This window comes from Sturnira hondurensis, unplaced genomic scaffold (assembly GCF_014824575.4).
Source record: "Sturnira hondurensis isolate 20B ecotype Veracruz unplaced genomic scaffold, ASM1482457v3 Scaffold0017436, whole genome shotgun sequence".
Taxonomy (NCBI): Eukaryota; Metazoa; Chordata; class Mammalia; order Chiroptera; family Phyllostomidae; genus Sturnira; species Sturnira hondurensis.
Genome location: NW_028090067.1, coordinates 15,307,400 through 15,332,584, shown reverse-complemented (window position 1 = coordinate 15,332,584; position 25,185 = coordinate 15,307,400). Strand labels below are relative to the sequence as shown.

The following is a 25,185-nucleotide window of genomic DNA, read 5'->3' as shown; positions in this document are numbered from 1 at the left end:
TTGATGTGGATTTGGAGGGGAAGAAAGCAAGGTTAATGAGTAACTGTGCCGGGTGCGTAACCGGAACTGTCGCAGGGTGCTCGGGGGCAGACGAGAGTGGGCAGAAGGAGGCACCGGGAAAGGCCTCACGGAGCAAGGTTAACGGACCCGATGGACCTGCAGGGGTTCTTCACTTAGCCTCATGTGACACGCGTGCTGTGTGTCGTGTGCCTTCCCAAAGCCTGGAGTTGGGGGAGGGAGTGAAGGGGAGAGGGAGAGACAGGGACAGATATAACGACAGGTAGGCAGGCGGGTAGGTAGGGAGAGAGAGAGATTCCAGCCCCCAAGGAGCTCCTAGCCCAGGAGGCAGGCAGAGAGCTAATGCGAAAAGCGGGGCCGGGCGCTGGCGTGCGCCGCCGCCGTGGAGCCGTGAAGAAGCAGTTCATCCCACTGAGGCGGGGAGTCGGAGCAGATTCCAGATTCCACGCCGTGTTGAGAAAGAATAAGCTAAAATGGGTGAGGGAGTGAGGAGGGCTTATGAGAGCTCAAGCTGGGAGGCCACCTTCTGGAGGCCGCGGGACTCCAGTGCGCCGGCCTTTAAGAGAAGATGCGCACCACCTGAAGGCCGGCATTGTTACTAACACCCGTGGTTTCATCTCTTCAAGGCAGAACTCCCTTGAGGCCCTCCCATATGCTGCTCTCTGCGGGGAGAATGTTCTTTCCCCACTTCTTTCCATGGCTGGCATGATCTTGTTATTCAGCTCTTAGCTTACAAATGACCATCTCAGCTCTAGGCAGTGTGGCTCAGTTGGTTGGAGCCTCGTTCAGTGAAACAAAAGGTCATGGGTTCGGTTCCCTGTCGGGGCACGTGCCTAGGTTGAGGTTTCGGTGCCTGGCTGGGGCACGTACAAGAGGCAATCAATGGATGTTTCTCTCTAGCGTCGGTGTCGCTCTCCTGCTCTCCCTCCCCGCCTTCCCCTCTCTCAGAATCAATATGCATGTCCTTGGGTGAGGACAAAAAAACAGTAACCCTCTCAGAGAAGAAGCCTTCCCTGCCTTCCCAGGGAAAAATAACACCCCCGAAACAAACAAGGGCAACAAAGCGAAAAAGAAGGAACAACAAAAAAAAAGATTAAAACTGAAAATAGCCACCCAGTCCTCCTCAACCCCGCCGCTGTCTTCTGACTCTCTGAGGAGCACTCGTGGCTGCCAAACGTTTGTCTCCCCATCTCCGCACCAGAGGCAAACTCTGTGAGGACAGGCAGTGGGTCTGTCTTCTTTTTTTTTTTTAAGATTTAATTAATTTATTATTTTTAGAGAGAGGGGAATCAATCGATTGGTTGCCTCTCACATGCCCCCACCTGGGGACCTGGCCCACATCCCAGACATGTGCCCTGACTGGGAATCAAACCAGTGACCTTTCGGTTCACAGGCCAGCACTCAGTCCACTGAGCCACACCGGCCAGGGCTGGTCTGTCCTCTTCACTGTCGTATTCCCGCTGCCGGCAACCATTGTGCCTACAATGATCCTGCTACTTAGCAGTCGCGGTACATTTGTTGAGTATGAATGAGCTGTGTATGAGGCATGACAATGGATACAAGGGGACAATTTAAAAACCCTAAATTATAGGCTGGAAAGAAAGAGGCACCAAGATGTCTAAGGTGGAGACCGGCTAACACTGGCTGAGATGGCCGCAAAGTCAAGGGGGTTTGACAAGAGGCCAGAGACCTCGCATGAGTGTAGGGGAGCTGGCACTGGAGGGCCAGAGTCAGTGCCTGGAGGAGACTCCTCTCTGAGCCTCAGTTTCCTCATCTATAAAACAGGCATTATGATGGTACTAACCTCATGTGGCCATTTCAAGAATTAAATAATGAGGTTCAGTCTGGGAAGATGTTTAGTATATAAATGTTAGCTATTTTTATTTACTTTTCTTCTTTAGGGCCAGAGGTTGTCCATCTATCTGTTCAATTATTTTTATACCTATGGTGCCGTGACATGCATAGGGAAGGGGTCCCAGTGCCCCGGGGGCCTCTCTGTTGCTCTCGCACAGTGCGCTTCTCCGGGGGAAGCAGGCTGGTGCTTCAGTTGAATCCAAGTGCCTTTCTCTTCGGCTTTCTTCTTTTTCTGACCCTTTTCCCGCCATCCATTTCAAGGGGCCACCTCAGCTCTTAGGGTGCTTAAACGTGCCCAAGGGATACCCCAATTCTCTCCGCAAGAATCTTGCCCTTAACTTGTTTGTTTACTGCACTGCCAATGGCATGTTGGGCAGGCATGGGGACTCTTCCAGGCTTGCCCTGGGAACACTTGGGGGACGTTCCTTTTGAATGAGGCCCATCGTCTTGATGTTCACAACATCACCTGTCTCGTGGGTCTGCCTGTCTGTGGGCGAAAGGAACAACTCCATGTTTCCTAAAAGGCCTAGAGAGCCAGCCCAGAGTAGTGCCTCTGTGTTGGTCATTTGGGGCAATTCCTAGAAGATGCCAGTTCCAGCCAAAAGGAAGTGTTGGTTATTATTTAAGATGAATTTTGTACCCACACCATCTGCTCTCTGCTGTGGGTCTGAGCGGCAGAAGGAGAGTCGATGGAGAATGATGGGCGACCAGGAAGTAGGGCTTTGATAGGAGGAGCGTCCGTCCCTTTTGCAGCTGGGTTTCTTCACCACAGTCCCTGACCCAGGGGTTTGAGTGCAGCGTTTCATCTGGGTGTGAGCCCCGCAAGCAGAGTGGGGAGGGTGGAAAAGGTACATTCATACGAGCCAGTTATCACTGTAGGTCACCTTGGCTCACTCCCATTGTGGGTCCTCTGACTGTGTAGAAATACCTCAGAGTTGTTCTACTGAGTGCCAACTTCTCTCCCTCCTTGGCCAAGGGGTGTACCTGGGGGTGCTCCTGGAATCATTTGCTCCACGGCCACACGTGCTCCTGTAGCCAGAGAAAGCCCTTCTGGCTGGTGTCCAGGTTAGGAAACAGGGGACATGTGTGGAACATGTGGGAACTGTCTGCAGAACGCATGGATGACTTCCACGATAGGACAAGGTGATGTTCACGCGGCAAGAGCAGCACCTGCTGTCGCTCCCCTTTGGGCCTTTGGGTACAGATTGGGAAAAGTGAATCCCATATTTTTATTTTCCTTCTGGATGAAGGAATGTCATAGATTGTTGTGTTATTATTTAAAACTATTCATTGCCTCTCCCTTCAGGAGGTTTAAACACCTCCACCCCGTTGAGGCCAGGCTTGGCCATGTAACTTGCTTTGGCCCGTGGAATGAAGGAACACAGGTGTGTCTACCCTCCCTCCTTTCCCTCTGCCACAGACCAGCACGCACGTCCCTCGGTGGAGATGCCGTGGTTTTGCTGTGCACCACTGCAGTAAAGTGAATGTCACGATAAAGCGTGTTGCACAGATATTTTGGTTTCCCATGCATATAAAAGTTATGTTTGCATGGTACTGAAGTCTGCTAGGTGTGTGAAATCTTTATGTCTAAAAATGTATATATCTTAACCTAAAAATGTTTTTTTCTAAAACATTGTAACCATCATCTGAGCCTGGGTCAGGAGGCAGTGTTCCCTCCATGTTGATGGCTACTGACCAATCAGGGTGGTGGCTGCTGAAGGCTGGAGTGGCTCTGGCCAGTTCTTAAAACAAGGCAACAATGAAGTGTGAGGCACTGATGGACTCCTCCTTTCTTGAACAACTACTTTGTAGTGTGCAATGCTGTTTGATAGCATTTACCCACAGGAGAACTTCTTTCAAAATTGGAGTCAGCCCTCTCAAACCCTGTTACTGCTTCACCAACTAAGTTTATGTAATATTCTCAATTCTTTGTTGTCATTTCAACAGTCTTCACAGCATCTTTACCAGGGGCAGATTTCATCTCAAGAAAACACTTTGCTCATCCATAAGAAGCAACTCCTTATCCATTAAAGTTTCATCATAAGACTGCAGCAACTCAGTCACATGTCCAGGCTCCATTACACTCCTAGTTCTTTTGCTATTTCCACCACATCTGCAGTCACACTCTACCTGAAGTCATTCATGAGAGCTGGAAACTACTTCTTTCGTTGTGTTGGCATTGCTATTTTGAACTCTTTCCATGAATTACAAATGTTCTTAATGGCATCTAGATGGTGAATCCTTTCCAGAGTTTTTCAGTTTACTTCGCCCAGATCCATCTTTGGCATCTAGAACCTTATGAAATGTACTTACTTAATACCAAGACTTAGAAGTAAAACCACTCCTTGATCCATGCATGTGCTGCAGAATGAATGCTGTGTCCGAAGCACGAGAACAACATTAATCTCATTGTACATCTGCCTCAGAGCTCTTGGGTGACCAGGTGCATTGTCAACAAGCAGTAATACTTCGAAAGGAGTCTTTGCTTCTGAGCAGTAGTTCTCAACAGTGGGCTCGTATATTTAATAAACCATGATGAGCTATCATTCAGGCTTTGTTGTTCCAGTCAGAGAGAATGGGAAGAGTAGCTTTAGCATTGTCCTTAAGGATTTTCAGAAAGGTCAACAAACGTTGGCTTCCACTTCAAGTTCCCAGCTTCATTAGCCTCTAAAACGAGAGTCAGCCTGTCCTTTGATGCTTTAAAGCCAGGCATTGGCTTCTCCCCTCCAACTGTGAAAGTTCTAGATGGCGTCATCTTCCAACAGAAGGTTGCTTCACCTACATTAACAAAATCTGTCATTTAGTGTAGCCACCTTACTTACTATCTTCGCTAGATCTTCTGGAAGCTTGACGCAGCTTCTCCATCAGCACTTGCTTGTGTGTTGTGGAGACAGCTTCTTTCCTTAAACCCCTGTTAGCTTCCAACTTTCCTTTTGCGGTTTCCCTCCGTCTTCATAGAATTGAAGAGTTAAGGCCTTGCTCTGGATTAGGCTTTGGTTTAAGAGAATGTTGTGGCTGATTGATCTTCTATCCAGGTCATTAAAAACTTTCTCCATATCAGCAATAAGGCTGTTTTGCCTTCTTATCATTTGTGTGTTCACTGGAGTCACATTTTTCATTTCTTTTAAGAGGTATTCCTTTGCATTCACAACTTGTCTAACTGCTCAGCTCAAGAGGCCTAGTTTTGGTCTTCAGCATATCTCCCTCATTAAACTTAATTCTTTCTAGCTTTTGATTTAGAGTCAGAGATGTGCAATTCTTCCTTTCACTTGAACCCCTAGAGACCCCTCGACCCTGTAGGGTTATTACAATCTCAATATTATTGTGTCTCAGGGAATCTGAGTGACAGAGACAGGAAAATGGCTGGTCATCGGCAGTCAGGAGACACAACATTTATGGATTAAGTTCATTGCCTCAGGTGGACATGACTCATGGTGCCCCAACACAATGACAATAGTAATACCAGAGATCACTGGTCACAGATTGCCATAACACACGTAATAGCAAGGAGAAAGTTTGAAATGTTGCAAGAAGTACTGAAATGTGGTAGAGACATGAGGTAAGCAAATGCTGTCGGAGAAATAGCACCAATAGATTTGTGCAAAGCAGGGTTGCCACAAACCTTCAATTTATAATAATTAAAAAAATGTATCTGTGAAGCACAATAAAGTAAAACAAACAAACAAACAAAAACGAGATATGGCTGTAATGACCAAGTTATGGACCAGCCTATCAACCTGAGTACCCGCGTGAAGAGATGGCACATACCAGACATGTAAACAAGAAATCTTTGTGGCTGTGAGCCATGAGAACTTGAAGGTGTTTGGTCTTGCCACATACCGTAGCTGATTAACAGGAGAGGTGACTTATCTGATGGGTCATTTGGGAAGAAGAACTGGACATGGCTTGGCTCAGCTCCTTTCTTACTCTTCCTCCAAATCTGCTTGACTCTGAGAGGGGCATTTCTGATGAACTCTCTGCCGTGTAGGAAGGACTGATCCCCTTTTGGGGCAATCTGCAGTTTTCCAGCTATGCTAGTGGCTTGGTAGTTGAGTTGGTCTAACCCAAGGGTGGAGGCTCATAGCGGATCCTTTTGGCTGCACACTCAAACCTAGTGATCATCAATAATAAATCAAACATTTTGACTTCCTCTCTGTGTCTCTGGTGTCTGTCTCTAAATTGGTTCCTGACTTGATAGGGAAGAGAAGGTGGTATTAATTGAGCCCCTTCAAACCCCAGAACTCTTCCTGCATGATTCCATGGCTTAGGGGTAGATTGGCTTTTTCCAGTTTATTACCTTCTGCCTGCCTCTCAGTTTCCACGCTCAGCTTCATTTTGGATGTTAACATCAATAATAAATAGGAGTTATAACCTTACTTTTGTATGTTTGTGAGCATGTGGATGGCAAAATCACAGAGGCTTCTGGCTGAGAAGCACTGTTTTAAGTCACAAAAGTTGGAATAGGTAAAGGCAAATGCCTTCTGCAGAATTATTTCCACCTTGCCTCTCACTTTCCCCTTCTCTCTCTCTCTCTCTCTCTTTCCACCCCCTTCACTCCCCCCTTATCTCTACCTCCTTTGCTCCTCCCCATAAAACCTAAAATAGTAAAGGTCCTGAGAGCTGTCTTGCTCTTCTCTCCCCTCCCCTCCCCTTCCCATCCTTTCTCTTCTCTTCCCCTCTCTTTCTCTCTGACATGTGAGGACACAGGCAGTATAGTCTGCAAGCCAGGAATATGGCTCTCATCAGGAACTGAATCAGCCAGCACCTAGTGCTTAGACTTTCCAGCCTCAAGCACTGTCTGTTTACAAGGGAACAGCCCAGCCACTGCAGTCCTAGCGCACCTTCATGATGTTTCCCTTGGCTAGAAATATATTAAGTAGCCTCAAGATCTGAAGCATTCAGTAAATTAGGGCAAGACCGAGCCATAGAAAACACTCCCCAGATTTTCATGACAAATATGGTAACGTTGTGCTGGCCAGTGGAACCACTTCCCGCGTTATTGCATGGATATTTGCAACCAACAGATTGGAATAGAATAGACCCTGTCTACTGTTGGCCCACCCACCCGAAAAGGGTGGAATGATGAGCAACCATCGTAGTTGCTGTAATACAGAATTGTTTCAAAATCAACCTGTCACTTACGCATTCTGCTGCTCATTTAAATATAGCATAATTAAAAAATTAAAATGCATTTGAAACTTTTAAAAGTTATTGAAAGTAGTCTTTATAAGTGCTGGGAGCAAGGCAATTGTAATGCCTTGGGTGTAGATTATAGGGGATTATAAATAACAACTATTTGAAAGTAGAGTTAAAAAAAAAGTCAGTGTCCTGGATTTAACCAGAGCTGATAGGTTACTGGGTTTCTCATTCAGTCGGTCATTTCTTATTAGGTCTCTCGCTACACCAGGGATTGTGCCGGGCTGGCTGGTGGCAGGATTTGACATACCACTCTTGCTTTTTCCCCCATGACTCTCCTTCAGCATCAAGCATTGAATATTGTCCAGAGATAATCCTTAGTGTTTTCTTAGCATTGGTGTCATTTTATACACCTTCCATTTCATAAGTTTTTATCAAAATGATCAAACTTCTGATTCCAAATCCCTGACCTTTTGTGCATTGATTATGAGCTAGAACTATATTTAGGTAGTTATCAGTCAGAGTAAGTAACATAAACTGCTGTTACACACACACACACACACACACACACACACACCCCTAAACCTCAGCGGCTTCACACAATCAAGTTTCACTTCCCGCTCACACGGTGGTCTGTTGCCAGCAGGGCCCATTTGGTGCAGCTTCCAGGGCAGCTCTCCTCCACAGTGACTCAGCCATCCAGGCTCCTGCCCTCTCATCTGTAGCTCACGGTCTCCCCAGCTGCTGCTGGGGGGAGGCGGGACGAGAGGGCTGGAGGATGGGCAGGAAGGTTTCAGCGGCTGGGCCTGTAAGTCCTCTCTATTACTTTCACCCACGTCCCATTGGCCACATGTTGTCACATCATCCCCGTTTTAACTGCCAGGAAGGCTGAGAACTGTCTCTCCATGTTTGCAGGAGGAGGAGACGGTACAGACATGATCTTTGCCACAGAAATATTAAGGTACACTCTCCCTTCCAGGTGTCATCCACTCCCCCCGTCTTCCCTTTCAGGGTTAAAACTGTAACAGTGGAAATACAAAGAGATTGAGCTTTAAAAAAATTGATTTGAAAGAGAGAGAGAGAGAGAGAGAAACATTGACTTGTGTTTCTCCACATGTTCCTGCATTCACTGGTTACCCTTGTACCTGCCGTGATGGGGATCTCAGCCCGCAACCTTGGCATATGGGGACGGTGCTCTAACTGAGTATCCAGCCGGGTGGGACTGAGCTTCTGAATTGCCAAGTAGACTTTGAAACACATGGCTTGAGAGGAAATCTCTGTGTTTCAAAAGCCTGGTCTTTTGAACTACCGGTCTCAACCCTGCATGACCCTGGTCATCACACCCACACCCTACAAAATTTAGAGATTTTTGCCAGAAACAGTGTCAGTCGGGACCAGTCTTGCATTCCCCCCACCCCAGCAAACGTGGGGCAATGTGGCAAGGGCTGAAGAGAGGGAGAGAGTGAATAAGAGCTGGAGCCTTGTGGGGGCCTCTGGGGGACCCCTGCCCGCTGCCTCCTTGTAGATGGAGCCTGGGGGGTGGGGAGAGTGGGAGACAGAGCTCTAGGAGGAGAAGTCTGTGTCTTGCCTCCCATTGGAAGCCTTGGGGGGCGGGGCGCGCATTTGCAGTGTTTCCCTCTACTAAGAGCTTGAGGAATAGGAATGCCTCAGGGTGTGTACACGCCAGGGTTCAGAGACAGCCGCTCAGAGATGCCCCGCAGCCGGGGTTTTCCTATGCGCTTCCCAGAGTCGTGAGGCCCTGAAGACAGAGCCTTTCCTGACATGGCCTTGGGCGAGGTGTACTCTGGGTAAATCGATGACTGAGGAGCAGATAGGACAGCTTAGTGGATGGAGGTCAGTTAGGATGGATTTGACAGCCAGCCTGGGGCCTGGAGAAAGACACGTGGGCAGGCGCTGGCAGGGTAAACGAAACCCCAACGCCTTGATTCAGCAAAGATCTAGGAGCTGCTGCCCCAGAGGGTAAGCAGGGTCGGGAGAGCTAAGTTGTTTCAGAGAATAAGAAGTTGGAATTTTTTTTGTTCCTTCTTCCTTAGGAGATTTGTACCCACGTGAAATAAAACACCCTAAAAAGTCCACGTAGCATGGGGAAGCATGGGAGGGGCAGTGAATGAACTTGGAGTAGGGGACGTTCTGTTGTTAGCCGCCATTCCGTGTGACCTTGAGACTTGTTTCATGTCTCTGGGGCTCAGTTGTTTCATCTGTAAAGGGAGACCGAACGCTGCCTACCTCGCAGGTGTGCCGTGGGCTGTAAGTGCAGAAGAAAGGGCCTGTTTCTGGGCCTGGTTCCTGTTAGGGGCTCGGCGAACAGCTGAACCTCTCCTGCCTTTTCCTCTGAGGCCACTTCCAATTTCAAAACCCCGTCATTCTTTGTGGAAAAGATGGATACATGAGCTTATATATGCCGGGGCCTGGAAAATTTAAAAAAAATGCCTTCCCTCCTCTGTAAGGAAGCAATAAAAACCTAGGAGGAGGCCCAAAACAGACAATGAAAACTTGACTTGAGAACAGGGTGGGGGTAGGGGGCAGGGTGAGGGCGGCGACGGCACTAAATGAAAAACAACTCAATACCCTGCTATCATCCTTCATCAAACTACAGAAATAGAAACCAGACAAACACATTATGTGAAGGGCAGAAGGGCTGGCAAGGTTCTGGCCCATAGGAAAAACCCAGGTTCGATAATGCCACGAGCAGAGGTGGGTAGGGAAGTGAGGCCAAAGTTAATAGTGGGGCTTGTGTCGAAAGGCTGGTTTTACAGTACTAATGAGGCTTAAACACCACACATTCCTCTTTTGCTGAACTCAGTTTCTCATTAGGCTTTGTATTGGCTCCCAGGTCCGCCAGCCGCATGGCAGGAGTCGCTTCTACTTCCTCTGGCCCATGAATTATCAAGGGTATTCTCTGCCTTTCTCTTCTGGGAAAAGAAAGCTTTGGAGTAGAAAGTGCTGTCTTCTATTTATATCTACTCTTCTCTCTCTGATTAGAGAGATGATAAATTTGGGGGAAGGATCCTGGCCCCGAGAACTCTGTCTTTATTTAGAAGAGTTCATGGTTAAGACAGCAAGCTAAGGTCATCTGCTCTGCTCTGGGTCTTTATCTGTTCTTCCAGCGGGAGTGTGAGGTCTCAGACTGCGTTTTCGAATATTTCTAGGGTTGTTGGAATAGCCACATCTTTTGTGTCAAGCTCTGTGCTTGCTGCTAGGGACACAAAAATCAAGGAAGGGACTAAGAAAGCATTCACGGTCCGAAAGAGCTTATCAAATAGAGAGAGCACATCACCAGGATGTCTGACGGCTGTCAGGTAACCAGAGCACAGGTAACTTGGGTTAACAAGAAATGGTGTTTGAATAGATCTTTCGTAAGATCTTTTCTTTCCCGTGCGTCCACAGCAGCCCTGTGGCTAGGTGTTTGGACACCCACTTATCTTTCTCCGCCTCACTATGAGGACCACAGCTAGTCCCAACTCCATTCTGGTCCTCGGACCCCAAGGCCAGTGCTGTATCCTATCAGAGTTTTCTCCTGGTGAACAGTGCTGAGCTCCCTGTAAGCCCTTGCAGGCACGCAAGGATCTGTTCACTTTTTAGTAGAAATGATATCCTGGGAAACTCCTCATTTCTAAAGACCCAGATCAAACACATCATTCTCAGTGTAGTTTGTCTTCTCTTCCCCAGGCAGGGGGAGTTATGTGCTCCTATAGAAGCTATACGCTCCTATAGCTTTTGGCACATATAATAGTTACATTAATAAGGATAACAGGAGTAATAATAGTAGTAAAAGGGTCTAAGTTACCATTATCGAGTGTGTCTAGAGCCAGATATCATGCTAAGTGCTGTGCATGCATTATTTAACGCTCAAAAGAACCCTGCAGGGAGAGATAATTTATTGTCCTCTGTTCACAGATTGTATTAGTTAAGAGTTGAGTTTGGCTGCTTGTAAAAACTTGTCCATGGTGGCTTAACCAAATGGAGCTTAATTTGCTCAAATACCAATAAATTAAAGGGAGAGGGGCTAGGGCTGGTGGTATGGCTACACAATACCTTTCTTAGCATGTAGCTTTGGTTGCAGTGGAGACAAGATGAATGCTGTTCCTCCGATCTGTGTTCTGAGCAGGAGGAAGGGTAAAGGTGAAAGGGCAAAGGATGAAGGGCAAAGAGCCTTTTCTTTTTGTGATTTTGTCTTATTATTGGGAAGTGATGTTATTCTCTATCTACATCTTGATGGCCAGGGCTGTGTTATGTGGTCACCCTTAACTGTCAGGGAGCCTGAGACAGTTTCCTCCCTCTAAGCTAGGAAGATTTCTGCCACAAACAAAACTGGGGTTTTGCTAGTGAAGAACAAGAGGAGAATGGACATTGGGTTGGAAACTACCAGTGCCTGCCACATAAATGAAGAAACTGGGCCTCAGAGATGCTCAGGATCTCGTTCAGGGTCAAATATATGGCCAAGTCAGATTGAGACCTGTGCCTGTTTGATATGAGTCCATGCTCTTGATCACTGTGAGAGATGACCTCCATATCCTGATTGATCGTAACTGCTTTTTTTATTTGTTCCCCCTCTTTTCCAGACTGAGAGCTCCTTGATACCAGGAACTAATTTTTTAAAAAAGATTTTATTTACTCATTTTTAGAGAGAGGTGAAGAGAAGGAGAATGAGAAGGAGAGGATCATCAATGTGTGGTTGCCTCTCGTGCGCCTTGTACCAGGGACCTGGCCCGCAACCCAGGCATGTGCCCTCACTGGGAATCGAACTGGTGACTCCTTGATTCACAGTCTGTGTTCAATCCACTGAGCTATACCAGCCAGGGTACTAGGAACTGATTTTATTCTTCTTGGTATTCCAGACTCTTGCTCATAGTTTGTAGAATGGATGAATGAATAAATGTTAGGACTTCAGTAGTTTCTGCAGGTAAAATTCTTACTAGGAAAATATTCCTTAATTTCTTCTCTCTCTGTCATATTTTATGATCACCTGTCCCCACAGGGGTAGCTGCAGAGGTAGGTACGTGAAAGAAATGGTCCTGGCCTTTGTGCTGTGGTGGGTGCATTTCGGCCTCTTCAACTGTTTAGAGGTTCCTCTTCTACCCCACTAGCCCTACGCTTACTGTTTATTTACAGGGCAGGATCCAGTTTCTCTTTGTTCTGCCCAGTCATTCAAACGTTCCTATACCTCATTGCTCTGTTTATTGGGGAAATACTTGAATAACAATTTTAGTCACAAGCAGACTGATCCCAAATCTCATTTCTTGCTGGGTCATGGAGCAGTCCAGGAAGGACCTAGCATTATTTAGACTCCAGTATTTGGTTAAAAAACAAACAAACAAACAAAACCATTGTGGTACCATAGGCCAGCAGGAGACATTCTGATTTTTCTTCAAAGCCGTACTATTTGTGCTCACTTGCACAGGATTAAGCCTCATCTGCTATGGGGTACTGCCAACTGGAGACCCCTTACTTAGGTTGAACCTGTCTAATTTAGTTCAAGAACAAGCTTGCGGGCACTTGGACTTCCAACTTGATGGCCCAAGTAGCAATGTGTGATGATACATATTTACTTATTCACTTATTAAGCAGTTACGATACGTTAGACTCTGTGCTCAGCGCTTTATTTTGTCTCATTTAATTTTTAGGACAACATCATGACTATGGTCACCTTACAAGCAAGGAACTCGAGGCTTAGTGAACATAAAGGACTGGCTCAACACAGTGGCTGCCCCTGAGGGTGACTTGGGGACTCTGGCCATCTTACTCTCCAGTGGCCCCACTCAAGCGACCTTATATAATTTTAAAAAATCCAACAGTAGTGATAATGATATTTTTTATCTCAACAATGAACACTTTTCTCACTCTTATTTAAAATGTGAATAAAATGATAATGGTAATCATAACAATAAGTAACTTTTATCGAGTGGTTACAATAGGCCAATCTGTTTGAGTCCTTAATGTGTGGTAACTTGTTAAGTCCTCACAATAATCCTTTCAGGAAGATAATATCATCCTAATTATTGGACGAAGAAATGGGCATAGAGAGGCTAAGCAGTTTTCGAAAGGTATCACGACCTGTAAGCGGCAGAGCTAAAACTTGGCTATTTTTATTGATCTATGACACAGCCCAGGTTAAAAAAAAATGCGCTTGCTATTAGGACCAGGCTTGAAGACAAATCCTTCCGTCTAAACTCCTTCTATATAGAAATTCTTAAGTAATCACTGGTTCAACATCACATGGGCAACAGTTGCTAAAGCCTGGTTTCAAACCCTGGTTGGTCCGACTCTAAAGCGAGGACCTTTACCATTGTACTGTTCCAGCCCTAGCCAGGTTACATCCAAGTTCAAAGGTCAAATCATAGACCCATCTGAAAATGATTTTAGAAATCATCTAATTCAGGGTTTCTCAACCTCAGCACTACTGACATTTTTGGCTGGACAACTGTTGTGAGGACTGCCCTGTTCATCACAGGACGGTGAACAATATACCTGGCCTCTATCCACTAGATGGCCTGTTGTAACAACCAAATCTATCTCCACATGTTGACAAATGTCCTGGGGGAGAGGGGAAGGGGCAAAAATCGCCCTTGGTTGCAAACCACTGATGTAAACCATTTCTCCATTTTACAAATAATGAATCAAACGTCCAAAGAGATGAAGTAACTTGTTCAAGTAGAATTCCGGTCGTTCATGCAACATCATTGTATCCCCTATAATGTACAGGGCACAATATGGAAGCCAGAGAAAATAGATGCCCTCTTGGTCCTTACGATCTGTTAAGAGAAAGAAGGTTTTGCAGAAATATCTCTAACTGTAAGAAGTTGATAATAAAGTATTACACTGCAGCAAGGAGTACAGAAACAGAATATGATTTAGTGTCCTGAGATCTGGATTTGCTTCTTTTTAGTTGCAAGCTTCACATTCATCATCAGTGTTAAGTAGTTCCTGGTATGTGCTCTGCCTAACACCACCAGTTTCAAAACGGATCTGTGAATGCATGGTGCAAACCGTGAAGCTCTTACAACCATCAGGTATTACTAAGATGATCAGAAATGTGACAATAATAATTATGATGATCAGAGTAAAAACTTTTCAAAATGAGAGAGAGCCATGCAGTGGGGACTTCATTCCTGGATCTTCCAACTGTAGATTCCCATTCTTTTGCGGGACCTGGAGCGAGCAACGGTGCCCGCTCCCACAGAGTGCCCTTTCCTCTCTAGAAACCAACCACGCCCTGGGGCCTCTCAAGCTCCGCCTGTCCTAGGCTGTGGCCCCGCCCTTATAAAAGACGACACCGCCCCCTCCGCGCTGGCTGGAATTCCAGTAGTGCCGGTCCTCCAGTACAATCCCTCGCCAGTACCGGAGACTCCCGAACTTTCCCGATCTCTTCCCGGCTTCCCTCGGGCTCCCGGAACGGAGGAGACGGAGATTGCCGAGGGGCTCTGGCCCCGCCCCGCTGGCTCGGTCGCTACCCCCGCCCCGCCCTCTCCGCCCCACCCCCAGCCACAGCCTCCCGCGCGGGCTGGAGTCCCAGATCCCAGTCCCTCCCTCCTTCTTTCTCTCCCCGCCTTCCCGGTGCTGCCACTGTGGCGGGTCGGATGATCCCGGCCAGTCAGCTCGTTCCTGCTTCGAGCCCCTCCTCCCCCCAAATAAACACCCCTCCCCACGCTTCGGGAGCCCGGACCGCCCCCTTCCTCCCTCGGCCCGGCGTGTGGTGAGGGACAGTGTGAGGGAGAGGGCGCGAGCCGGCGGGCAAGCTCCGTGAGTGCGAGAGGCGGGGCCCGCGGCGGCCAGGCCGGGGGTTGCGTGTGCGCGTGGCGGTGCGAACGAGTGCGCGTCGCGACCCGCCAGCCGTCTGGAGCCGAGGACCTGGGGATCGACGACCGCCAGTCGCCGAGGGGCAGTGGGCCCGCGCGCGCGCACGCACGCACGCACGCGGGGGCGGGGGCAGGCGCGCGCCTGCCTGTCGCGACTGTCGGGGCCGAGGCCCAGGGGGAGGTGGCCTGTCGCGGGTCGCCCGGCTCCCGGAGGCGAGGGGGGCGCGGGCGGATGGCGGAAGGCGCCCAGCCGCAGCAGCCGCTTCAGCTCGGGCCCGGCGCCGCTGCCCGTGGGATGAAGCGGGAGTCGGAGCTGGAGCTGCCGGTGCCTGGAGGCGGTGGAGACGGAGCCGAGCCCGGCCTGAGCAAGCGGCCGCGCACGGAGGAGGCGGAGGCCGCCGCCGACGACGGCGGCGGGATGCAGGTGACCGCGCGGGACGGGCGCCCCGTTACGGCGGGGGTGCGGCGCGGGGCCGGGAGGGCGGCCTGGGGCTCCCGGGGCTTGGAGCGGGGTGGACCCCAGGGATCCTGGCTTGGAAGTGGGAGGGGGCCGTTCGGGGCCTGGTTGAAAGGTAGCGCGAGCTCCGGCTGGGAGGCGAAGGGTGCAGGAGGACCCTAGTGTGCCCACAAGGATCCCGATTTCTGAGGGGATGAGGGGACACGACGCGTGGATAGGTTTTGGGGGGAAATCGAACATGGTTGAGATGGGTTCCATTTCTTCAAACCCTTCCATAGTTCCTTGAGGTGGAGTGGAAGCCAGGAGATCCTGTTTAAGAGAGCCACTGGACTGAGTCGAGGACGAGGGGACAGTGGTGGGAACCCCCCCCCACACACACACAATGAAGGAATACCTTTTTGGAAGCCCTCGACACACACTGGGGTGTGGAAGGGGTGTGGCATATAAAGGAGAGGAATGAAAAGCGAGAAAACTCCTCGAGAGTCCAAAGGGGATGTGGCTTAGTTTGTGGGTTGACTGAGTTACATACACAAGGAGTGTGAGAAGTACAAGGAGTTTGGTAGTGTTGTGGGGACAGCGTGGTGCTCAATCGCATTAACTTTGTGGCGCTAGCTAGTGGGTCTGAAGGGAGACCAGGACATGTCCCTCCTGCATTTTGCCAGTTGCGTCTTACATAGCTAAAGCATCGACTGGCTCTTTAATGTTCTCGGATATAAAAAAAATTTGCAGGGCTATCAGAAGACTGGATTCTGAGTTGTATTAGGATTTGGTCTTTGTTCAGTAAATAGTTGCTATGGAGTGGTGAGTGGTTGCTTACTAGCAATTGTTTAGACATCTGTCTGATTGTCTTAGAATCATAGAATATTAGAAGGGACCAGAGACATTTTCTAGGGGTTCTTAACCTGGATAGACTCGGGATACTGTTTTGCAGAATAGCAGTTTACATGCATTTTTTTGGTGGGAAAGAGTCGATAGTTATTTGTTTATTTTTCTTTTTGGAGTGGATTCAAGTCCCTAAATGAGGTGTTTTAACCACCTCATTTTATAGATGAGGACTCCAAAGTCCAAATAAGTCTGGTACCTCCCCCAAGGCCCGTAGCTGGTAGTAAAACTAGAACTGAAAGCCCAGTCTTCGAATTCCTCTTGCTGTGCTCTCTCCATTACACCACTCTTGGAAATCTCTGCAGTGCTGAAAGACTTCCTGTGCTCTGCTCCTGCTTTCCAAGGCTCTGCCTGACTTCCTGTGTGAGCCATGCAGCCCTGGTTCAGCCTGGCATGTTTGCTGTGTACATCTTGGTCTCCTTTGCCAGGGCTACTCGGGTACTTCTGTTGATTTGGGTAAAGTGATCCTCTTCATGTTTATTTTTGAATTCTTTTGTGTGCCTGATTTTGTTCTCCATTAGAACTCTGTCAGGTAGAGGGTTTGTGAGAAGTAAAAGCTTGGGGCCATGGAAAAAATACAGAAGAATCTGGGGAGACTTTAGGTGAGGTGGGTTAATATTGGATGGTAGGGAGGGAAGACTTCATGTTGGTGCTGGTGAGTGAGTTCTGCCTGGTGTGCGCATATAACCTGTGTATGTCTGTATTCATTTGTTGTCTCTGTCAATCATAGTTAACAGACTCCTCCCGTTACTCCTGGGGCCCATTATTTGCTGGTTGCCTTCCAATTGGCTAAGGACACTAGTATTTGGAAGCAAAGCGGTGCATAGGGACTTTGGGGTATTCAGAGGAAGGAGTGGATTAGGTCCTTTGGGTAAAAATTGGAAACTTAGAATTATCCTACAAATGCACAGAAAAATCTGTGCATTTGTGTATTTTTCACTATATGCAGTTTCATTGTTGTAGTTCCAACACACCTAGTCACAGGTGTTCATTGGTGATTTAGTCCCCTGACTGGCTTTGTGGTTGTGGGAAAACCCCTTCTTTTGGGGCTTCTGTTTCCTTACTTGTAAAATAAAGTGTTTATACAAGATGATTTCTGACTTACCATCTAAAAAATACATCAAGTTCTCTGATTGTAAGGTACTTGGTGCTTACAATTTAGGAGAGGAGGCAATATGGGTGAAAGTTTTAAAAAGTTTATGTATAAATGATTTATATATAAGTGTAAGTTCTGAGGAATAGGAATAGAGATACAGCAGAGTAGATGCGTATCAAAGGCGTTGCATGATTTAGAGACAAAGTATGCTGGTTATTTGTGCCTCTGGGTCCAGAAGATGGAGATGGTTATTTCCCCTGGAATGGTCAAGGAAGGCTTTATGGGGAGGTGAAATTTGAGGTGTGATTGGGAGTAAAAGAGAAATAATATTCATGAAAAGGTAAAATTAAGCCTAGGTGACCTTCACTTCTAGGATGTTCTTGTATCATTCTGAGAATAATTATAGAATATTTAATATTCATTTGCTTATTGCTTATGAATAAGCAATAATGCTTATTGTGCAACTGCTATGTGCCAGGCCCTGTTTTAGAGCCTAGGAGATATGGTAGTAGACTAAGAACCCTGCCCCTATGGAATGTATATTCTAATTGAAAGAGGCAGACAGTAAAGAACTCAACAGCTATTAGGTGGTGGTAAGTGCTAAGAAGCAAAATAAAGCAGGTAAAGGGGTAGAGAGTGATGAAGAAGATGGTCAGAGGAGGCTTCTTGGATGGGTGGCCTTTGAATGGAGTGAGGGAATGGGCCTTTCAGATATTCGAGGGAAGAGGGCTCAAGAGAGAAACTGTGGGTACTGAGGCAGTTGCAGCTTCTGAAGCTAGGGCACCAGCTGCCTCATTAATGTTGTGGGTAGAGACCCCTGTAGCTGGAGCAGAGAGAGCAGGGGTTTGGAACCTTAGGAGAGGGTATCAGTGGTGTAGAAATGTCTGTAGGCTATTTGTAAGTATGCACATTAAAAATCTTAGTGTAACTGAGCTTTTTGGTGTATGGGCTTATTTTATTTTTACTTATTTATTTATTTTTAGGAAAACAGAAATTTATTACCTTAGAAATCTGGAGATCAGAAGTCCAAAATCAGCCTTGGCTGGTGTGGCTCAGTCGTTGAGCACCGGCCTGCGAACCAAAGGGTCGCCAGTTTGATTCCCAGTCAGAGCACATGCCTGGGTTGTGGGCCAGGTCCTCAGTAGGGGGCATGGGAGAGGCAGCCATGCATTGATGCTTCTCTGCTTCTCTCCCTCTCTTTCTCTTTTCCCTTCCCTTCTCTCTAAAAATAAGTAAGTAAAATCCTGAAAGAAAAAAAAAACCTCATTACTTCCTAATCATTAAAAAAAAGTCCAAAATCAATCTCACAGATCTAAAGTTAAGATGTCAGCAGACTGGTTGCTTCTGGGGACTCCGGGGGAAAATCCATTTGTTGGCGCTTCCAGTGCCTGCAGGCTGCCCGCATCCCTTGGCTCCTTAGCTGGTGGTAGCTCTTTGGCTGGTGACTGTATCACGCCAGCCAGTCTCTGCTTCCATTGCAACATGGCCTCCTCTACGTATGAGTTTGTCTTAAAGCATGTGTTTTGTTTTTTTCCTTGCAGCTTAACACAAATAGGGTTTTTCTGAGGTCATAGCTCCTTCTGGGAAGCCTCCTGACAATTTAGTTCACAACAGCCACAGCCTTCCCTTAGCTGCTTTACACTGATACTTAATTATGCATCACATGTATTGTCCCTTAATTGTGTTGTTATTCTTATTTCCGTAATGAGACTGTAAGCTTCTATAAGATGGGAATGATACTTTCTTTGTATTTATTCTTTTTGAAAAAACTGATTCTAGAGAGAAGGGAAGGGAGGGAGAGAGTGGAGAGAGAAACATTGATCGGTTGCCTTTTGCACACGCCCCAGCTGGGGACTGGACAGGAAACATAGGCATGTACCCTGACTGGGAATCGACCTGACAACCTTTTGGTTTGCAGGGTAACGCCCAACCAACTGAGCCACACGAACCAGGATTCTTTATATTTGTTCTTAATACCTAATGCTTTTGGGTACATGGTATGTGCTTGATGCCTGCTAAGTTTACGTTGAAATTTACCTTTCTTACAAATAATTAAGGGATAGAAAAGAATGAAAGTCCCCAATCTTTTGAGTGTCAAAAGATTAACCCCTTTTTTTGCCCTGGCTAGTGTGGCTCAGTGGATTGAGTGCTGGCCTGGGAACCGAAAGGTTGCCAGTTTGATTTCTGGTCAGGCACATGCCTGGGTTGTGGGCCAGGTCCCCCGCTGGGGGTGTTCAAGAGGCAACTAATCCATGTATCTCTCCCTCTCTCCCTTTCTTTCTCCCTCCCTTCCCCTCTCTGTAAAAGTAAAAAAAAAAAAAATCTTTTTGTTTTAAAAGAAAAAGATTAACCCTTTTTTACAGGAGAAAGTTATTTCCTGGGGTTAGTTTCCCAAGGCCGCTTATGAAATGGAGCTGTACCTCTAAGTTGCAGATTCCAAAGCTGAACCCTGTTGAGTTACAGCCACTAAGCTTTTGGAGTAAAGCATTACTTCCTGAAGTGGACTGTAGTAATGTGAGGGGGTCTGTGGTACTTACGTTTTGATCCTTGGGCTCACATGGACAGAGAGGAAGGGTCGGTCCTTTCAAGGACAGGACCCAGAACCTTTATGTGGGTGGAAGAGGAGTCCGCACTACCCTGGAAATGGTATAGAGACAGAGAGCCCTGAACCATGGAGCAGGCGGGAGGAGGCGGATCAACTTGTAAACTGGATCCTGTTTGGGGAATGAAGTTAGTTCTTAGAGAGGGTGCCCGGCATTTCACTTTATGCAAGTCTCATATGTATGAGAATTGGGCTCTCTGAAACATACTGATGAATGAATTCTTTTGTCATCTGTTCTAGTGGATAAAAAGAATTTAACAAAAATTCAGTGGTTGTGCAACTTTCCAGTAACTTAGCTGCTGTATAAGGCCAGGTGCATCTTAATTATTACTTATTTATAGCTTCTGTCAAAATTAAAATTTATTTATTTATTTTTAGAAAGAGAGGCAGAGAAACATAGATGTGAGACAGAAATATTTTTTAATATAATTTTTATTTAATTCTTGTTCACGTACAGGTTTCTGTCTTATATTCCCAACCCTGCCCGCCTCCCTCCCCTTTCCACCCCCCACCCTTAGTTATTGTCCATGTGTCCTTTATACTTGTTCATGTGAGTCCATTCCCTTTTCCCCTATGATTCTCTCCCCTCTCCCCTCTGGGCCCTGACAGCCTGTTCCATATTTGAGTGTCATTGGTCGTATTTTGCTTGCATGTTTGGTTTGTTTAGAATCCTGTTAACGGTGAGATCATATGATATTTGTCTTTCACCGCCTGGCTTATTTCGCTCAGCATAATGCTTTCCAGTTCCATCCATGATGTTGCAAAGGGTAGTAGTTCCTTCTTCCTTTCTGCGGCATGGAATTCCATTGTGTAAATGTACCATAGTTTTGTGATCCAGTCATTAACCGATGGGCATCTAGGTTGCTTCCAACTCTTGGCTATCGTGAATTGTGCTGCTATGAACATTGGGGTGCATAGGTTCTTTTGGATTGGTGTTTCAGGATTCTTAGGATATACTCCTAAGAGTGGAATTGCTGGGTCAAAAGGCACGTCCATTTTTAGTTTTCTTAGAAAATTCCATACTGTTTTCCATAGTGGTTGTACCAGTCTGCAATCCCACCAACAGTGAACTAGGGGATGTGAGACAGAAATATTGATCAGTTGCATCTAGCATGTGCCCCAACCAGGTACTGAACCCACAACCCAGGCATGTGCCCTGACTGGGAATCGAACCAGCTACCTTCCACTTTGCAGGATGATGCCCAATCAAGTGAGCCACACTGGTCAGGGCCCAGCAAAATTCTTTGTAGTGGAGAAATGTTGGTATGTGGTTTTTGTATGGCCCAGTAACTGCTTCTGACCAGGGACTCATAAATCCAGCTTAGCTAAGTGGTTCAGTAGTTCATATCAGTTGCTGATTCGAGTAGTAGGAAAACTTTTACCTGGTCCCAGGGAAGGGGCTCCGGGTAGCCTGTCATTGCTATGTGGATGCTGTATTTCTTGCAATAGTTTATTTCCCATTTGCTTGTTTCTGGTTTTTGCTCCTAGGTGAATACCTCTTTGGATTCTCATTTGGGTGTTTGGTGCTGAAACTAAGCATGTACCTTTTGAGTAGAGTTGTAAAAGTAATGTGCTTTTCTTCCAAGTAACAGTCACAAACAATCTCACTAAAATTGTTTCATCTCTACTTGTCTCCGTCCATGTGGGCTGCCATAACAAAATACCATAGACTCGGTGGCTTAAACTTAGACATTTATTTCTCACAGTTCTGGAAGCTGAAGTCCAAGATCAAGGTGCTGTGAGCTCATTGTCTGCTGAGGGTTGTCTTCCTGGTTTATAGACAGCTGCCTTCTTGCTGTGTGCTCACATGGCTTTTCCTTGGTGTGAGATCCTGGGGAGGGAGAGAAAGATACATCTCTTCCTCTTCTTATAAGGGCACTAACCCCATCATGAGGGTCCTATCCTTATAATGTAACCTAAAGCTAAAAGGCCTCACCTCTCTCACATTATGGGCTAGGGCTTCAGTATATTAATTTTGTGGGAACACAGACATTCAGCCCATAATAGTATGGTAAATAGTATTGCAGATGCAGAAACTGAGGCATAGTCCTATAGAAATGACTAATTTTTTAAAAAAACCTCACAAAGAAGACTGCAAATTTAAAACTGGGAATGTCTTTGAGAAGGAGAAATTCAGATCTATCTGAATTCAGAGTGACTCAAGAAATTAGCCCGAGTTGCATTTGTTTCTCAACTCTCCCATTTTCTAGCCACCTTGTCATTTTTTCTCTCTCACACTGACATGTGAACACAACAGACATTAACTAGAGATTTAACGTGCATTTTGATATAAAGCAGACTGGTGCAGACAGGCCTCAAGATTACAGTACTGTGGAGAACAAAATTCACCATACTACTTAGTAGAAACAAGAATGCTGCTCTAGTGAATTACTAGTTTGACATCTTTAAGGCTGTCAGTTTGATGTCAGGGCTTAATTGTAGAAACAATAAAGATGGTCATTTTAGTGAGTGCATTTGTTTGAGTTTGTGTTGATATGCTTCTGTAAAGCATAATACGTCTTCATTCAGGGGCAGATGTGTACTTCCTTCAAAGACGAGAGGGAAGAGCATCAGAGATGATGGAAAGGAAATGGCAGTAATTGGAGCAGGAGCAAACAGATGGAGCGAGGGATGGCGGCTGCATATGGTGTTTTAGGTGGCCCCTAGGAGTATTGGGTTTCTTATTCTTCTCCCCTTCAGCCCCAATACAAGCAGGCAGCTTACATGGCTAAGGTTTCATTATCTAATCCATCACAGATCAGCTTGACTAAACCCATTGGCTGGCGCTGATCTAGTTAGGAGGGTAATGCAAAGCTGCTTGAGCTAGGATTGGGGCAAATCGGATCAGAACTGCCAAGTGAATCCTGGACATATTTCTGTAATTTGGGTGGAGAAAGTAGTTTGGGAAATAACTTGGGGGTGGGGGAGAGGGGGAGGACAAGCGAGCTGTCAGCCACACAGTTTTCCAAACGTTGGCTTAAGGACTCTGAGTCGAAAGTGCCGGAGGGGTTTGCTGTATTTCTCTGGAGTCGAGCCAAGTTACTCTTATTATTGGAGTCTGAACGCTTTTTGGTCACTAGAGCCCAGGAATGACCTTTTTTAGTAGTATTTGGAGATTCCAGTTGTGATCACTCTGTTGTGACTTCTTTGAGTGATCCTTTAATCAAAGATGATATGATACGGGTTTCCTCTCAACTTTTAAAGGAGAGACATTGTTATTACTATTATTGTTACCAACCTTAATGTATAGTTACATTTGTTATACGTATAGAGTTGACGTTTGGTGTAGTGAAGGAAACCCTTTCAAATCTCTCGTGTTCGGGTTTGAATTTTAGCTCCTCTACTTACCAACTGGAAAACCTTTGGCAAGGTGCTTATTAATGTCTGTACTCCTGTGTACATTCCTGTGAATGGGGAGAATTAATACATACTCCAATGAGCTACTGTAATGAATAACTGAAACTATTTAAAGTGGCTGTCGTGGAACCCAGTGGCGAATATTTATATCTTGCCTCCCTTATAACCTGCAGTACAACACTCAGTGAGTTCCTGCTGATTCCTAGATTAGCGTGGAGTGGGCAACACTCTTCCGATTCAGTGCCAGGGTTGGGGACTCTTCAGCACTAGAGATGAACAGTGTGTTAAACTGGGAAACCTAATTTCTAAGGGTGGTCATCAGGATGGAGAAGGAAAATGGATCTGGTCATGTGGTCTCTCTAGTTAGAGGAAGAGGAGACATCGGCTCAGGACTGGCGGGACTACTAAGGAACCACAGGACCTGCATCAGGCTTGCGGGCCTTTCACGGGGAGTGTGGGTGACATGTACACTGGCTGTTTGGTGCTGCATAGATGCAGGAGTCAGGAAAGTGTTTGTGTTTCACATTTTATAAGGTTTGTTCATTAAATATGTTGCATCAAATAGCTGGTACTCTTTGTTCTCATTTTGCTTTGTGGAAATTGACCTGGGATGCCTTTGTCTCGTATGGTCTCTTTAAACCCACCCTCCAAACTGTTAACACAGTCATCCATCTAAAAGAGTTTAGTCATTTGATAGCTTGCTTGTCTTTGACTTCAGGGTAAAGTCCGTTCTCTCCTGTGGCCTACCTGGTCCTTCCGTCCTCACTTCTGCCCGACTTCCTAGCCTTACTTCTTTGGACACTCCACCTCGGAGTCCGTGTTCAGAGGCCTTCCTGAGCACACTGCCGCCCGGCCCGTCCGTACCTCTGGTTTCTCTTCTTCCAGCCTGCGATTCCGGCTCACATCTCTCTCACTCTAAGACTCAGTCTTCAAGAATCAGTTGGGATGTTGATTCCTCCTGGATGCCTTTTGTGCCCGCTCCCATCCCTCCCACAGTTTTGCTGGTTTCCAAAACATAGTAATGCCCATAGCTCTGTTTTAGGACTTTTAAGATTAACATTTGCTCAAATGTCTGCCCTTCCACCCCTACCCAGACTGTGAGGTCAAGGGATCCTTTGGGGTCCTGAAGGATTAAGCACTGTGCCTGGGACTGTGGTTCTTGTTGAGTTGAACTTTGTCTTCCTGCCCCTCAACTCGGGCCTGCAGCTGGCTTTACCTTTTTCTCCAGTTTTTCCCTGGGGGAGGTCTGGCCCGTGTAGTGCTTTCCAGCTCAAGAGAAGTCTGGGTGTTGTGGCATCTGTGACTAGGAACCGGGCTTTTCTTTGATTTTGGGTTAAAGGTGAGAGAGAGGGTCTTTGAAAACAGAAGCTGGGGTGGACTTTCACTGCTGGGTGTGCTGGGTGGGCATGGCAACCTGATGTTTGGTTTCCCGTGCTCAGATATTAATGGTGTGCACGTGTGCATGTGTGAAAAGTGCCTTTGTGATGGTGTGGTTAAGGAAAATAGAGGACCCACACAAGTCAGGGGCGATTAGAGCTGAACTGTTCCAGTTTATCAGGGCAGTCTGTTGATCTCCCCTGTGCAGTGCTGCCGAGAGATTCTGGAGTGTGGCAGTCGGCTGTGTTATCACCATGTGAGACCAAACCCACCTGATTGACTGGACTTTCACCTTTCCCTTCTCAGTCGCGAATTTCTTAAGCTATTATAGCTTGTTTTTATGGATGTGGGAACAATACTAAACTAAGACGCCTCACAAAATGCATGCTAGTTTTTCAGGTTACTCATTGGATGTTCTTGAAAAGGAGGAAGCTTGATACAGTTCTTTCAAATCTTGCCTTTGGAGATAGGCCCATAAAAGAATTTTACAGGAACCATCTCTACTGGCCCTTGTTCTCCCTGCCTCCTTGCCTTTCAGCTTCTGATCTGTGCTCCTATATAATTCTCGACCTGTTCTCCAGCCTCAAGA

The 25,185-nt window shown here is 46.6% G+C and overlaps 1 protein-coding gene and 1 pseudogene across 14 annotated transcripts in view; both read left to right on the top strand.

Moving 5' to 3' along the window:
* The first annotated feature begins 6,717 nt into the window (after positions 1-6,717).
* LOC119002445 (cytochrome c oxidase subunit 7B2, mitochondrial-like) lies at positions 6,718-6,971 on the top strand (annotated as a pseudogene).
* Positions 6,972-14,683: 7,712 nt separating this feature from the next.
* RBFOX2 (RNA binding fox-1 homolog 2) overlaps positions 14,684-25,185 on the top strand; it is a 255,262-nt gene continuing 244,760 nt past the window's right edge. For 6 of the 14 annotated variants that reach the window (XM_037068246.1, XM_037068241.1, XM_037068243.1 and 3 more), the window contains exon 1: positions 14,686-15,249. In XM_037068246.1, the coding sequence (XP_036924141.1) occupies positions 15,058-15,249 (192 nt within the window). In that variant the 5' untranslated portion in view covers positions 14,686-15,057. Of the gene's footprint in view, positions 15,250-25,185 lie in introns of all 14 variants that reach the window. The other 8 variants (XM_037068247.1, XM_037068242.1, XM_037068249.1 and 5 more) reach the window with 3 other exon arrangements.